This window comes from Vombatus ursinus, unplaced genomic scaffold, assembly GCF_900497805.2.
Source record: "Vombatus ursinus unplaced genomic scaffold, bare-nosed wombat genome assembly UNPS02014798.1, whole genome shotgun sequence".
In the NCBI taxonomy this organism is placed as follows: domain Eukaryota; kingdom Metazoa; phylum Chordata; class Mammalia; order Diprotodontia; family Vombatidae; genus Vombatus; species Vombatus ursinus.
Genome location: NW_020954576.1, coordinates 58,733,452 through 58,748,748, shown reverse-complemented (window position 1 = coordinate 58,748,748; position 15,297 = coordinate 58,733,452). Strand labels below are relative to the sequence as shown.

The window sequence follows — 15,297 nt, the reverse complement described above, 5'->3', positions numbered from 1 at the left end:
CAAGCTGTGCCCTGAGCTTGGCGTAATAACACTCCTCTGTGCTCACCCTTTGGATGAACTCTGCTGCAGCAAAGTCCCAGAATTGTTTCTGTACCAGCCACAGGTGGTCCCTGAGCTCTGTCAAACACCTGCAGGAACTATGTTCTGGTCATGAAGCTCTGCTATGAATCATACTCCTCTCGTTGTTGTTGTTACCTCTCATTGTCATGGCTACAGCTCACTACAAAGCCACTGTATATGTACCAAGGTTTGGCCCCAGCATGTGTCTAGCTTCCCTCCTCCAATGGAACAAAGAAAGCTTTTTGCTTGTGACCACTGTTAGCTCTTTGTTTTTATCTTACTTTATTTTTCAGAGTTAACTGTGATTGTGATAACCTGTGTGAGTTCTTTGGTATTTTCAGAGTTAACAGTGGTTGCTTAGCTGCTGTGGCTCTGGTTATTTATTTGGTTTGTCAGAGCTAGCAGCTGGGGCATTATTTCTGTGAGCTTTCTGGTATTTCATTTTTCAGAGTTAGCAGGGGTTGCATAACCTCTGACTCTTTGGTCATTTGTTTTCAGAGTTGACACTATTGACTTCCAAAGTTGTTGGAATCTGTAAATGGATCTATTGCCATGGCAATCAACTACCCTACATATTTACTCCAGGTAGCTAGAAAGAAACTATACACAATTTATAAAAACAGAAGATGTTAATAAAATCTATTTTTAAAAGAAAAATAATATTCTGCATGATAAAGTATCAGAGGAAGAGTGCTTTTCCTATAGGAAATTGGAAAAAATATGCTATTCATTTTTTTTTCAAATTTGTATTGCAAGGTTTTGTTTTTGTTTTTATGCTTGAATCTGCATAGATGAATATACACTTAGATAAGAAAAGACACTAATAGTTACAAATTTTAATCCATGATACAAAAGCTTACAGGAAAAAAAACTGAATAGGGCAATGCTAGAAAATAAAATATAGTGATCACATTTGGAAATATCTCTATGGCATGAAGAGATTTAGCTTTTTAGCTTTTTAATTGTGCTTAATTTTTTTCTTTTGCAGGACCAAAGTAATGACACATATAAAATAAAGAATACAGGTAAATTTTGTTAAAGTGATTGTCATAGATGCACTTTTTTTTTTTTGGCTGATTCAGAATATATGGCCATTTATTAATAAATTCCCTTATGTGGAAATAAAATGTAATACATGATTCTTTTGTTCACACACAAACTCTCTCTCTCTCTCTCTGTCTCACAGATGCACCCTTGCAGTGTAATGAGAAAATTAATGAAGACCTAGCATAAGGGAAGACTTTCATTTAAAAAAAAATCACTTCCTAGTTATCAACTTAAAATGAGTACAAAAAGCACATGTTTTGAGGCAACATGAAAATTAATGGTACTGATATGGAAAGTAAGTCCAGTGGTTTTCAGTCTTGTTTTTAGGAATTTGAGATAAGATTACTGCTATGAATGAAAGAAAAATAGGCTGTTTAAGTTTTACATTCAACAGTGATTATTTTTTAATTGTAATTACTGTTTTTGTCTTATAAAAGACACTAATTATAAAAGATCTCCAAATGTTTCAAGGTTGGAAATCTCAATATCTCAGCCTTAAATTCAAGGAAATTTAGCCAATGTATACAAAATTGAAAATTTTGGTTTGCCTGAGAAATTACCCAGTTTTTAGGTTATTCACCAAGTCTTCAACCTCCACGTAAGTAAAATTCATTGCACGATATCAAGTGGAGAACTGACAGCTAGATGGCAGCTCTTCTCTTGTTTCCCAAAGCATTCATATTAACACATACATGTATTAAGTAAAAATATATAAAATGAGTTTCCCCTATTTTGAAGCTCTCTAGAATAGCACAAAGTTGTTAAAAACAAATATCACCTCTTCAGTTATGCCCCATGTACTTCCAAATAATTCACAAACCCTTCAAACCGGAAAAGAATGTGACTCAATATCAATTTACCCTTTACCCACTTTAAGTTTCTAATTTTATATATAATTCTTAAAATTATGTAGTAAGGCTTAGCACATACAGTTAATATAATGACCACAGTAATTTAAAAAGGAAACAATACTGAAAGACATTAAAACCCGGATCAATGCAAAGACTTTTGTAACTTCAAAGGAATTACAGTGAAGTCTGCCTTCTCAAAGGCTGCCTTTGCCATCTTGGTTAAAAAAAAAAAGGTAGGAAGGAAATTCTAGGTAAAAAAACAAAAAAAACCCGAGGCACATTTTATCAGTCATGGCCAATGTATGGATTTGTTTTGCTTAAGCGTATATTCTTACAAGGGAAGGTGTCTACTGGAGGCCAGGAGTAATCACTGAGAATGAACAGTTATATAAAAAGGAAAGAGAATCAATAAAATAATGTTTTTAAAAGGGCTGTATTCTCATTTTATGTAGCTCTCCCAAGATAGCAATTGGGCCATGAAGCAAAGGAACATCCTAAGGGAATTACACAGAAAGTTAAACTGGCCTAGAGTAATCAGGCTTTTAAATTTAATTTCCCTTTAAAAAATTATCATTTGACAATGTTTCCAATGTATATACCAAGAGGCAAAAGAAAACTATATGCCACACTATATTCTAGTATATAACAAGACAAAAGAAATTATATAAAACCTTAAAATGATTTTGGTGGTTTAGACATTTAGAAAGTTACAATAATTATTAAAACTCTGAATAAAAAGTTTTGAACACAGTTAAGTTTCAAGACAGTATTTTGTATACTTTGCAAAAATATATGTTTCAAATAACTTGAAGCTTAAATTATAGACTTCATACATATCCTCCAAGCTTTTTTTCCCCCGTCTGTTGCTTTGTTTTAAAGTCTCTGGCATAGATTTACTGTATATTGTATATTTCATTATGCTGAAATAAAGCTTTGCTTTTTCATTAATTTTCTATATAGCCCATCTGGATTTGAAAGAAGTTCTTCATGTTTTCCACATTCAGTAATTTTTCCTTGATCAAGAACAGCAACCATGTTAGCATTTTTAATGGTAGACAGACGATGGGCAATAATCAATACAGTCCTTCCTTCCATTAATCGATCTAGAGCTTCTTGTACAAGATACTCATTTTCAGCATCCAGTGCACTTTCAGAGGAAAAAAAAAGGCACAAAAAAAGCAAAATGTTATTCATAAAATTTAAGTGATCATGTATATTATATATTTCATTATATATCATGTATATTATATATTGTGAAGTACTACCCTTTCATTAGTGCTGAATTTTTATGATACCCAAAATTGCTTCATGGTTCTTGAGTGAAGCATGTTATAAATAAAAATAATCTTGACAACCTTCTTACCTTCATGAAAGGACTAGTACATAAAAGCATTTTGTATTACAGTATAATGGGGAAAAAATATGGAATACTGATCTAGAAGACCTGGTTTAAAAACCATTGGATTGAAACTTAGCTGAGTGATACTGGGCAAACCACTCCAGTTCTCAGTTCAACTATCTGAAAACTGATGCTAATACTTATATTATCTCCCTCAAAAAGTTAGGAGAAAAGTGCTCTATAAGCCTTAAAGCTCTTTAGACAGAAACTCATTACTTTGCAGTGATTGAAAATGAGGAAGAAAAATAATGTTTAAGTGAATTATCAGCAAGTATTTGATGGAGAATAGAAAACAAATTTCTGAGTATTTTTTTTAACTGCAGCACAGTTTGTGAAAAAGACCATACAAAATAATTAAGATGGAAAAAATGGCATCTTTCTATTTTTTCACTTTGTATTACAGAAGCAAAAGCATTTACTGAGGCTAGAATATATACTAACAAAATTTGTGTATGTTTTCAATTATCCTCACCTGGTGGCTTCATCCAGTAGAAGAATTTTGGGATTCTAAAGAAAGGAAATATTTAATTAGGAGATAGGTAAAAGGCCGAGTAGTACATACTATATAATATCAAGTGTCATTCCACAAAAAGAAATACTAGAAATATTTATTTAAAACTCTCACTTTCATTTTTGACAAGAATTGATGAGAACTCAGTGTTTCATAAACCTAAAAATATAAATTACCTTAGAAAGGACTACCTATTTGATGATAAGAGCTAGGCAAACTGGAAAGTAATATAGCAGAAATTAAATTTACACATACCATTCTGGACAATACATTTTAAATGGCTATGTGATCTGATTAAAGATAACATTAAAAAAAAAGAAAGCAAATAATATATAATTTGTTTGCCTCAGTTTCCTTATCTGTAAAATGGGGATAATAATAGCACCTACCTCCCAAGGTTGCCGTGAGCATCAAATGAGATAATAATTGTAAGGCACTTAACATAGTACCTGGCGCATAGTGAATGCTATATAAATGTTAGCTAGCTTTATTCTATAAATCTCCTATTATTATTGTTACTACTACTACTACTACCACCACGGCCACCATTACTATTACTATTCTCTGACAAGAACCTTCAAATTATTTTCTGTTTGACTTTTACCTTCACATCCACATTCTAAACCATAAACCACTGAATTTACATTTCCCCTAATTTCACAGAATAGCCAAATGGTTTCAGACTTACCTTCAGCAGAGCACGAGCAATTGCAATTCGTTGTTTCTGCCCACCTGATGATGAAAGTCATTTTTAAGGTTAAGCATTAAACAAAATTTTTCTGTTTAATCACAAATCACTAGCGAATTAGACCAGGCAGCAACCTGATACAATTAAATTGTGGGGATGCAACTTTTTCAGAACAGAAGGAACAAAAAGATAGAGAGAGAGAGAGGGAGAGAGGGGGAGAGAGAGAGAGAGAGAGAGAGAGAGAGAGAGAGAGAGAGAGAGAGAGAGAGAGAGAGAGAGAGAGAGTGTGTGTGTGTGTCTCTGAGCACTCACCTATCATACCTTCCCTTCTCACCCTGCCCTACCCTACTCTTCCTAAAAAGTCAGATAGTACACATGTAGTGATAGAGGTAGAAGAGGACCCTGATGGAGTGCAAAAAATCATTTCAGTTCACATGTTTTGTAGTGGATACAGTTTTAGGTTTAGAATTATGGAACCAGAGTTAAAATTTAGCCTACATGACTTTATGCAAGTCAAATTATTTGGGCATTAGTTTCTATTTAAAAAACAAACAAAGGAGCTGGACGACATCATCTTTAAGGTCTCTTTCAGCTCTAAATTCTATGCTCTTATTTCCTTCTCCTAACACTTCAAACCCTGGTTTAAGGCAAGGAGGCATGTTTGAAGATGGGGGAAAGGGGCTGATTGGTGGTGGAAAGAGACAGAAAGTAGGACTGCCAGTACCACCTTAGCTGTCATACTGTCATTTCCTCATTCATCCAGAAAGACCACAGGATCACAGATTCAGAGCTGGAAGGGCCCTCAGAAGCCATCCTGTTCAACCTCTACATTTTAAAGAGGAAAAATGAGGCCCAGAGAGGGTAGGTGATGTGTCCACAGCTTACTAGAGGCTGAGGAGGAATCTGGTCCCAAGCAAATTCAGCACACTTCCCACTGGACCATAGCGTCACTCAAAACCCAACAGACCAGATGACCTCCAGCACTATTATAACCAGAAAGGGGACAGAAGTGTGTATCTTTTCCTACTTTCCTAAAATATTGAGCTAAAATCTACAAATAAGAAACAGCATATGAATATCATTTATCTCAGTGGAAGAAGACAAAGCACTGGCAGAATTAATAAGATAACAAATATGTTTTAAATGTTTTTTTTTTAAATGTTAAAGCACCATTCACATGTATTATTGTTCATTCTTTTTTTTTTTTGCAATTGGGGTTAAGTGACTTGCCCAGGGTCACACAGTTAGTAAGTGTCAAGTGTTTAGTCTGAGGCTGGATTTGAACTCAGGTCCTCCTGACTTCAGGGCCGGTGCTCTATCCACTGCGCCACCTAGCTGCCCCCTTATTGTTCATTCTTGTCTGACTCTTCTGGACCCCACTTGGGGTTTTCTTGGCAAGGATACTGGAATAGTTTGCCATTTCCTTCTCCAGCTCATTTTACAGATAAAGAACTGAGGCAAACAAGGTTAAGTGACTTGCCCACGGTCACACGGCTAATAAGTATCTGAGGCCAAATTTGAACTTGGGTCTTTCTTGACTCCCAGCCCAACATTCTATCCACTGCACCACCTAGCTGTCCAATACTACTACTATTCATATATAAAGTATTTAATATTATTATTGATAATAAATAATGAAGATCACCAACCTTATGGATACCTTAACATTAGTTAATGCCACTACAAACTGTTTGAACAATTATATATTGAATTTTTTTGTCCAAGATGATATTACCAAGTAGTAACCAACTACAACCCTTCTGGTAAAATGAAGGAACATGGGGCAGCTAGGTGGCGCACCACCTACAGCACCAGCCCTGGAGTCAGGAGGACCTGAGTGAGTTCAAATCTGACCTCAGACACTTGACACTCGCCAGCTATGTGACCCCTGGGGAAGTCATTTAATCCCATTGCCTAGCCAAAAAAAAAAAAAAAAAAAAAAAGCTCTAAAATGGAGGAACACTGGACCTTAACATCTGCCCTGACAATAGTACCCTGTACACCCTGGGCACTGATATCTGACCTGCCAACATACCTTCATGCCTGTGTTCTACCCACTGGACTCTTTCTTGGACCTTGCTATCTGCTTTGCTACAGAAACCTAGGGCCTCTTCATCTGCCCTACACCTGAATATTCTTTTGTGTGTTGTTTCTCCCAATTAGAATATGAACCCCTTCAAAGCTGAGCCTTTTTTGCCTTTCTGTTTGTATCTCTAGCTCTTAGCATAGTGCTTGGCACTGAATAAGTGCTTTTTTTTCATTTATACAATCTGCCATATAGAGCAATACAAAATAAATCCAGTCCCTCTTCCACATGACAGCTCCTTTGCGAATTCCCTCAAGCCCAGTCTTCTTTAGGATAAACATTCCTAATTCCTTCAGCTACTCTGCATATGGCAGTTTCCACACCAAACGTCATCCTGGGTGGCATCCTTCAGATGTTATCTATGCTTGAAGTACAACATCCAGAAGAAACTCAGTAGTCCGGCAACTAGCATTTATTTTTTTTTTTGGTCAGGCAATCAGGGTTAAGTGACTTGTCCAAGGTCACACAGCTAGTACGCGTCAAGTGTTTGGTCTGAGGCCGGATTTGAACTCAGGTCTTCCTGACTTCAGGGCTGGTGCTCTATCCACTGGCCACCTTACTGCCCCACAACTATCATTTATTAAGCACATACTATGTGCCAGGTACTATGCTAAGTGCTGGGGATATAAAGAAAGGCAAAAAACAGTCCCTGCTCTCAGGGAGTTCACAGTCTAATGAAGGGAACAACATGCTAATAACTATGTACAAATAAGATACACACAGGACAAATTAAAGATAATCTCTGGGAAGGCACTAAGATTAAGGGGGATTAGGAAAGGCATTCGGCAGAAGGTACAACTTTAGCTGGGACATGAAGGAAATTAGAGAAGCCAGGAGACAGATGGGGAAGGAGAGAATTCTAAGCATGGGTTACTGCCAGTGAAAATGCCTGCAGTCAGGAGATGGAGATCAGCATCAGGGGACTGCAGAATACAAAAAGGGGAGTGAGGAATAAGAAGACTGACAAGGCAGGGTGGAGCCAGTTTATGAAGGGCTTTTAAAGTCAAATAGAGGATTTCTATCTGATCCTGGAGGTGATGGCATTCCAGAAGTGATCTGGCACAGAGGATGGTGGGCCTTCTGCCTCTCTTTATCTAGCCACCAAACTCCAATTAATTCAGTGGGTAGAACACAGGCCAGGGAAGGGAAAATGCTGAATCTCAATTGTGCTTTTGATTCATTGTGTCCTTCACTTTGAGCAAGTTACTCTGTCTTAGGCTTCTCTAGAATCTGTGTCCTCACAGACTGTGCCAAGTTACAAAATATCTTTATCTCCGACCAGGGGTGGGGAACCTGAGGCCTTAAGGCGTCAGGTTCCAAATCATAATAACTATTTATGGATCCTTTTGGGTTATTTTTGTTTGCTTATTTTTATGCACATAACAGATTTTCTAGAAAGTTTTGAGCATACTATAAACCAAAATATAGTGACTCAAACCTATTTGTCAAATACAAAGTGCCACAAAATTGTGCAATAAACAATTAAGTACCAATCTTTTTGCTTCAAAAGTCAACAAAGACATACCTGAAAGCAGAACACCTTTTTCCCCAACCACAGTATCGAAGCCTTGGGGGAAATTGTTGATGAAAGCAGCAGCATTAGCTATATCAGCAACTTTCTGGATCTCTTCAAGAGTCACCAGGGAAGGGTTGTCTGCACCATACGCAATGTTTTCAGCAATTGAGCAAGAGAACAGAATCGGCTCCTGCAGAGTCAAACACATCACTTACTGTAGTTACAGCAGTAGCCTGCAAATGTCTCTGATGTGCCTGCTGCACATCAAGTTCTCAGGACATGTGACAGTGAATAGGGAAGGCAAATGATAGGTGAGGGAAATCCACTTACTTTATTAGAAGACTGATGGGCCTCAGTGGAACTTTAAGCTAGCCTCGGACACTTCCTGTTGGCAGGCACACGTGTGTTAACACTCACACCCACTTCTAGGTTCCACACTCACCAGTGCCAAGAATATCAACAGCACAGCCACTGAGGAACTGAGATCTCTGTGTCCCATTTCTACACTCACAGACTTAGCTCCTCTACCACCTTCCTGCACAACTGAGCCCCTCATGCCTCCATAATTTCCCCCTTCTAAGTGGGCACAAGTACCCCCGATTCCAAGTGGTGGGCTTCTGGGAATGTGACCTAGGGCAAGTCACTTTATCTCTGAGAGATTCTGTTTCCTCCTGTGTAAAACAGAGATTAGGATAGCTAGGTGGCACAGCGGATAGAGTGCCAGGCCTGGAGTCAGAAAGACTCGTGGTCCTGAGTTCAAATCTGGCCTCAGACACTTGTGTGACCTTGGGCAAATCACTTAATCCAGTTTGCCTCAGTTTCCTCATCTATAAAAATGAGCTGGAGAAGGAAATGGCAAACCACTCCAGTATCTTTGCCAAGAAAACTCCAAATAGGGTCACAAAGAGGCAGACAAATAAAACGACTCAACAACAACAACAACAAAAAAAAACCAAACCAGAGATTGTAAGGCTGTATTTCTGTTTATCTCAGAGGATTATTGAGAGGATCTAATGAGAGACTATAAATATATGAAAGTGCTATGTGAACATAAAGCATTATGCAAATGTTGTCATTTTATTATACATAACCGAGGCATGGAAATTGCTAAACAAATTTAATTCATTAAAAATATTACATGTATCTCAGACACTGGCAGACTGTTATTTGAAACTAAATAATTGAACTTAAGTATTTAAACTTTTGGTTGAAATATAGCCATTACTCACTCAGCATTACATACATGTTCAGCACTTATTAAAGAAAAGTAAGTGTTTACAAAGGAATTTTAAGATATTATTATTTTTCTTCTTTCTACTTCACAGTTTTCCATGAATTCACATAGCTGGTTTTATTTGAGAAACACAAATTTAAACTTCATAAAGTGGTGGATACAACGCTGTACTTGAAGTCAGAAAGACGTGCATTCGAATGTAGCTTCAGACGGTTATTAACTATGTAATCCCTGGGCAAATCACTTAACTTCAAGCCTCAGTTCCCCTATCAGTAAAACGAGGATAACAAAAGCACCTACCTTACAAGATTGTTGTGAGGATCAAAAAAGATAAAATATATGCAAAGTGTTTTGCCAAGCTTGCAGTGCTATGTAAATGCTAGCTATTATTATTTATCATTGAGAGGAAGCATGGTTATAGAGCAGTGTTGTCAAATTTACGTAGAAATGGGGCCACTAATCCATATAAAAGGATCCCTGTCAGCCCCATATTGACTTAGTTTTAAAATGTAATGTTATCTGGCTAATATGGAAATAAGTTTTGCATGACTTCACATATATAATCAATACCACATAGCTTGTTTTCTCAAGGGCCGGGGAGGGGCAGAAGGAAGAGAAAGAATTTGGAACTTGAAACTTTAAAAAATGAGTGTTAAAAATGTTTTAAAATGTAATTGGGAAATATTCAACAAAATGAAAATATATTTTAAAATTAACATAAAACGAAAATTAAAAATGTAATGTAATCCATATCTTACTGCTGTTGTTTTTTAAAAATTTATTTCTGTTAAATATTTCATAATTACATTTTAATCTGACTCAGGCTACAATGGGGGCCCACAGGCCTTAGGTTTGACATCTCTGCTGTAGTGGACACAGACAGGGCCCTACAGACAGAAAGGCCATGGTTCAGGTACTGCCTCTGACCCATAATGGCTTTGTGGGCAAGTGCTCTAGCCACTGACAAAGACTGTAAGTCAGAAAGAAGGCACTGGTGCACACTGGTAGAGAAACCTTCCTCATCTGGGGGCACCCTAGATAATAAATGAAACCACAGATCTAGTCCCTCTTCCTACTGTTATTATTTGCTCTCCTCTCATATAACTTTACCAAGAGCCATTCCAGTAACAGGGAGCTGGCAGATCTTGAGCAATTATAAGAATCTGGGTTTACCTGACAATTTCCAAAGCTGCTTGGCTTTGATTCAAAGCAAAGGGAAATGATGAGATACCTGGCCACAACCTGAAATATACACACACCTGACAATGACAATCCCTGCCTTTTAAGGAGATCCATTTTCTGCATCTATTTTGCTTGCTAATCTTTGAAGCATTTTATTCAGAATAAGATCTGGTGACAGAGAAAGCAAATAAAACAAGTTTCCCTCTTTCATCATTATATACATAGTGACTGCCCTTTCAACTCTTTGTCATCCTTAGCACTGGCTGCTTCACAAAAGTATAACTTCCTCTAGTACCCAGTGAAAATTTAGTGTTACATCTGTGTGAAGGAACCCCAAGTTTCATGGAATTGTACTTCTTGACTGCTTAAACAAAAGACAGTGGCTTAACTGTTCAATGAAACATCTATTCTTTCCTTACAGGAAGGTAGCAAACTAGATTGAAAACAAATGAGAGCAAAGAAACATACATGAAAGAATCCACAGGAAAAATGTAACAGACTTTCATCACTCTCATACCTGGCTCACTGTTCCAATCTCAGATCTCAGCCAGACCGGATTTAACTGACGGATATCCCAACCATCGACAGTGATAGTTCCTTTTGCAAAGTCAGGGAGAGAGAAGGAAGAAAATACATCAGGAAGAAATGAAGAATTTCTTGATCCAAATGATCAACCCAGAATACATATTAGAAGAATTCTGTGGGGAAACTTCAGACTCAAGTTTTTCACAGATCAAATCCAAAGAAAACCTAAAATTTTAGCAAGAAGAATTAGCTCCAGACCATAAGTACCTAGGGCAGTGTCCTTCAGTCAGTATTTGTTGATGATAAGAAGAAGAGTTATCAAGATACACCTCTGGAAACAAACATCAAATGGGCAGCTAGGTGGTGCAATGGCTAGAACTCTGGCCTTGGAATCAGGAGGACCTGAGTTTAAATCCGGCCTCAGACACTGCAAGTCACTTAACCTAATTGCCTCACCAAAAAGCAAAAAAAAAAAAAAGTCAAAGTTATGTTCTCTCTTGTCCTCATTTGGGATGATGTAAACTCTGGATTTAAACATTTAATTAACTGGCAACTTTTTGATATCCCTCAGTTTACTCTCCTCTTGAGACAGAGGAAAAACAACAACCCACGAGTTGAACAAGACACTACACCACTTGTTCAAAATTATAATGAGCCCCAAACTTTTAGTCACACTAAATTATGGAAACACCATAGGATCATAGCTTTATTATTTAAAGGGACCATCTAGTCCAACCTCCTTAATTTCAGATAAGGAAAACAAACCCAGAAAGATTAAATGAATTTCCAAGGTCACACAGATAGTAAGAGACAAAGCCAGCTAGACCTCTGATGCCAGTGCTCTTTCCACCATATCACACTGCCTTAAATTCTTAGTTTCTCTTTGGCAAGGAATCCTTGAACTCAAAAATTCATGGAAAGAGAAGGCAACTTTTCAATGTGATGGTTCTGTAGAAGAAAAAGCCTCAACTGAAGTCCAGTAAAGCCCACAATAGCACAACTTGCTGCCCAATGGACTTGGACACACCAGGAGCCAACTAAGGCCTTATCTACTTAAATGGCCACAAAATGTAGCAACAGCTTAGACCAGCTCTGCATGGTGTTAGGACGAAAGTATCCCATGCAGGAGTTATAGGATACGTTTCTTCTATCTTAGGGAAGAAATAAGTACAGATAAAACTTTTCAAATTTCACAGCTAACCAACAGGGTTGATTCAGTGAAGCCCTAAGTCAGAAAGCCTTGGATTGCTTGTTTTCTTAGTCTAAAGTAAAATCAATACATATTTATGGTGTACCTCCTATATTCGAGGAATTGTGCTAGGTGGAGTTGGGGGATACCAGGTGGTGTATATAATCCCCACTATCAGGGAGGATAAAATGTCTTTGGGGAAATAAGACAGAAACTATGAAAAGTTAAATAAAAGACAAATATTTCAAGATAATAATCAAGAGATTTGAGCCAATCATTTGTAGGGTGGCAATTAGTGTCATAAGTTATTTAAAGGGTAGTTAAGTGGAGCCACAGTGCACAGAGCATTGGGCCTGAAGTCAGGAAGACTTCCTGAGTTCAAATCCAGCCTCAGACACTAGTTGTGTGAGCAAGTCACTATTTGCCTCAGTCCCTTTTCTGTAAAATGAGCTGGAGAAGGAAATGGCAAGCCACTAGAGTATCTTTGCCAAGAAAACCCCAAATGGGGTCACAAAGAGTCATCATGACTAAAATGAATGAATAACAACAAGACATTAACCACTGATGAGCTCTGCTCAGGTGTGCTGAAAGTATTTAAAGTATTTTTTAAAAATAAGTTACACAACTCTAAACTGTAAGCAAAAAAAAAAAAGAAAAACTAGACTTTTGAATTTATATTTTACTTACAAAGAAACTCAAAATTGAATTTAAATGACTAACATAAAGAAAAATTAGTAAGATAATCACATATAATTTAAAAATATATAACTATATTAGTGAGAGGGTGGCCATGGCCAGAGTCCAGGTTTTCTTGGATTCTTGGCTAACACAGAACTTCAGCAATGTGTCTGAAAACTGGACTCAACTGCATTTTTTTCCATCTCTAATTTCAAAGGCTAACAAGTGTGGCTCATGAAAATAATTTCCAGATTTTTAGACTGGAGACAGGGAGTTTAAAATCAAACTATGATCCACATGCAAAGTAAGTAGTATTTTCATTAGGAAGAAAGTGGGCTAAGTACTATCAACCTTCAAAGTTCACCAGGAATTAAACAGCCTGTTACATTTTTTACCTTTTCTCCCAATAATCTTGCTTTGGGGTTGGACAGCATGCTTGCTGTAGCTTGTTAAGAAGACTTAGGTTATACCTTATAAATAACTTCCTGTCCCTGAGTTAAGCTTTTTACACTAAAGAAGGTGTGAACATATTTTTTTTGGTCTGGACCTGTGTTTTCACTAGTATAAGGAATTGTGAAATTCCCTCTGGAATTGCATATTTGACATTATTCTGCAGCTTTTCACAGTCTGAGAGTTGTCTCGGGCACAGAGAGGTGAACTTTTTTCTCTGAATACATTAAGAAACATCTTCCCATAATGACTTTGGTGTATTTCAGCTTACAAGTGAGAAGATGAAGTAGATGGCTTCATGAGGGTTCTCATTAGTGTTGACAGTAACATATACATATGACCTCTTCCCAGGCAGAAAGACCAAGTGAGCAAAAGCTCAGACCTCCCCAAGAGACAACGATGAAAAGACAGAGCAGCATGGTACAATGGGAACTGCACCGGGCTTGTAGTCAGAGTGCCTGGGTTCAATTCCTGCCTCTGCAACTTGTTACCTATGTGACATTGGTCAAGTCATTTGAGCTGCTGGGGCCTCAGCTACCTCATATATAAAATAAGGGAGCTGGATTAGGTGAATACTAAGGTTCCTTCCAGTTCTAAGCCATTCAAAATGTGAAGATGCAGAAATAAAGAGAACCATATTATGCCTACTGGGGAATTCTTGCACAAGGTAGCTACCATATTGGTTAAGATATCACTTTGTTGGGCAAGTGACATCTGGAGTTTGATTCAGCACAGTGTATAGTGGATAGGGTACTCAACTTAAGAGTAATAAGACTTGGATTCAAATACCCCCTCTAACATGACCTGTGTGATCCTGGACAAGTCATTTAACTTCTCTGGGCTTCATTTTTCCCATCTGTAAATCAAGGAGGTTGGAATCAATGACTTCTAAGGTCCCTTCCAACTCTAACTATATGGTCCTATGGTCCCTCAGTTTGTCTTCACTCAGAGCAGGGATGGAGAGAATTGAAGGACCAAAGTTCTTTTACCTTCTAGTCTCTGCATCTACATATTACTTACCAGAGATAGGATCGTATAGCCTTAATAGAAGTGATACCACTGTGGATTTCCCTGAACCACTTGGGCCAACCAGTGCTGTGATGGATCCAGATGGAATTGAAAGGCTAAAATCTTGGAAAATCTTCACCTCTGGGCGAGCCGGATAAGCAAAATTGACTCCTTTGAACTCTAGAGAACCCTGGAAGGTTTCTTCATCTAATAAAGTACCCTCTGAAATAGAAAGCAAGACATAAGTTATTTAAATAAAAAATTCAACTTGGAACAAAAGTCACATGTGCCAAATTCTTGAACCAACTCCATTTTAAACACCAATAGAACTCAATGTAAACCCACCATTAAAAGGGAGTACTGGCTTTCTCTCAAGGAGCTCCCAGAGGCGTCTTCCAGCACCTAGGCCTTTCATCAACTCTGAATAGAAAGAACTCAGGCCTGAGGCAGGAAACAAGAAATACAAACTTAGAAATAATCTAAAAATAATCAAGAAATAACATCAAGAAATAATGATTTCCCAGAAACTTCTAGGAACATCAGCAACTCTATGTAATCAGAACTTCATGTGAAAATCTCATGCCCTTGTACAATTTATAATTCTCATCTTATAATCCCATTTATTTCTTAGAGAAGCTCTTTTTAAAGTTATATCAGCAAGACAGAAAAAGACAAGCTGGCCCAAAACCTAACTGCATTTGTGTGCACATGTCTGTATGTGTGTATTTATCCTGTACTTCTTAACTATGAGAACAGCTCATTTTACAATTGAGGAAACTGAGGTTAAGAGAGAATCTTCCTGTGGAAAAAAAATCATTGTGCTTTTCACACACACACACACACACACACACACACACACACACACACACACAC

At 37.5% G+C, this 15,297-nt stretch overlaps 1 protein-coding gene across 1 annotated transcript in view; it reads right to left on the bottom strand.

Annotated features, from left to right (window-relative positions):
- Positions 1-1,119: 1,119 nt before the first annotated feature.
- LOC114050219 (ATP-binding cassette sub-family B member 10, mitochondrial-like) overlaps positions 1,120-15,297 on the bottom strand; it is a 42,962-nt gene continuing 28,784 nt past the window's right edge. The window contains exons 7-13 of the mRNA XM_027871868.1: positions 14,770-14,865; positions 14,437-14,646; positions 11,092-11,171; positions 8,168-8,348; positions 4,557-4,600; positions 3,830-3,864; positions 1,120-3,105 (exon numbers count right to left, since the gene is read on the bottom strand). Coding sequence (XP_027727669.1) covers positions 2,874-3,105; positions 3,830-3,864; positions 4,557-4,600; positions 8,168-8,348; positions 11,092-11,171; positions 14,437-14,646; positions 14,770-14,865 — 878 coding nt within the window. The 3' untranslated portion in view covers positions 1,120-2,873. The remainder of the gene's footprint in view (positions 3,106-3,829; positions 3,865-4,556; positions 4,601-8,167; positions 8,349-11,091; positions 11,172-14,436; positions 14,647-14,769; positions 14,866-15,297) is intronic.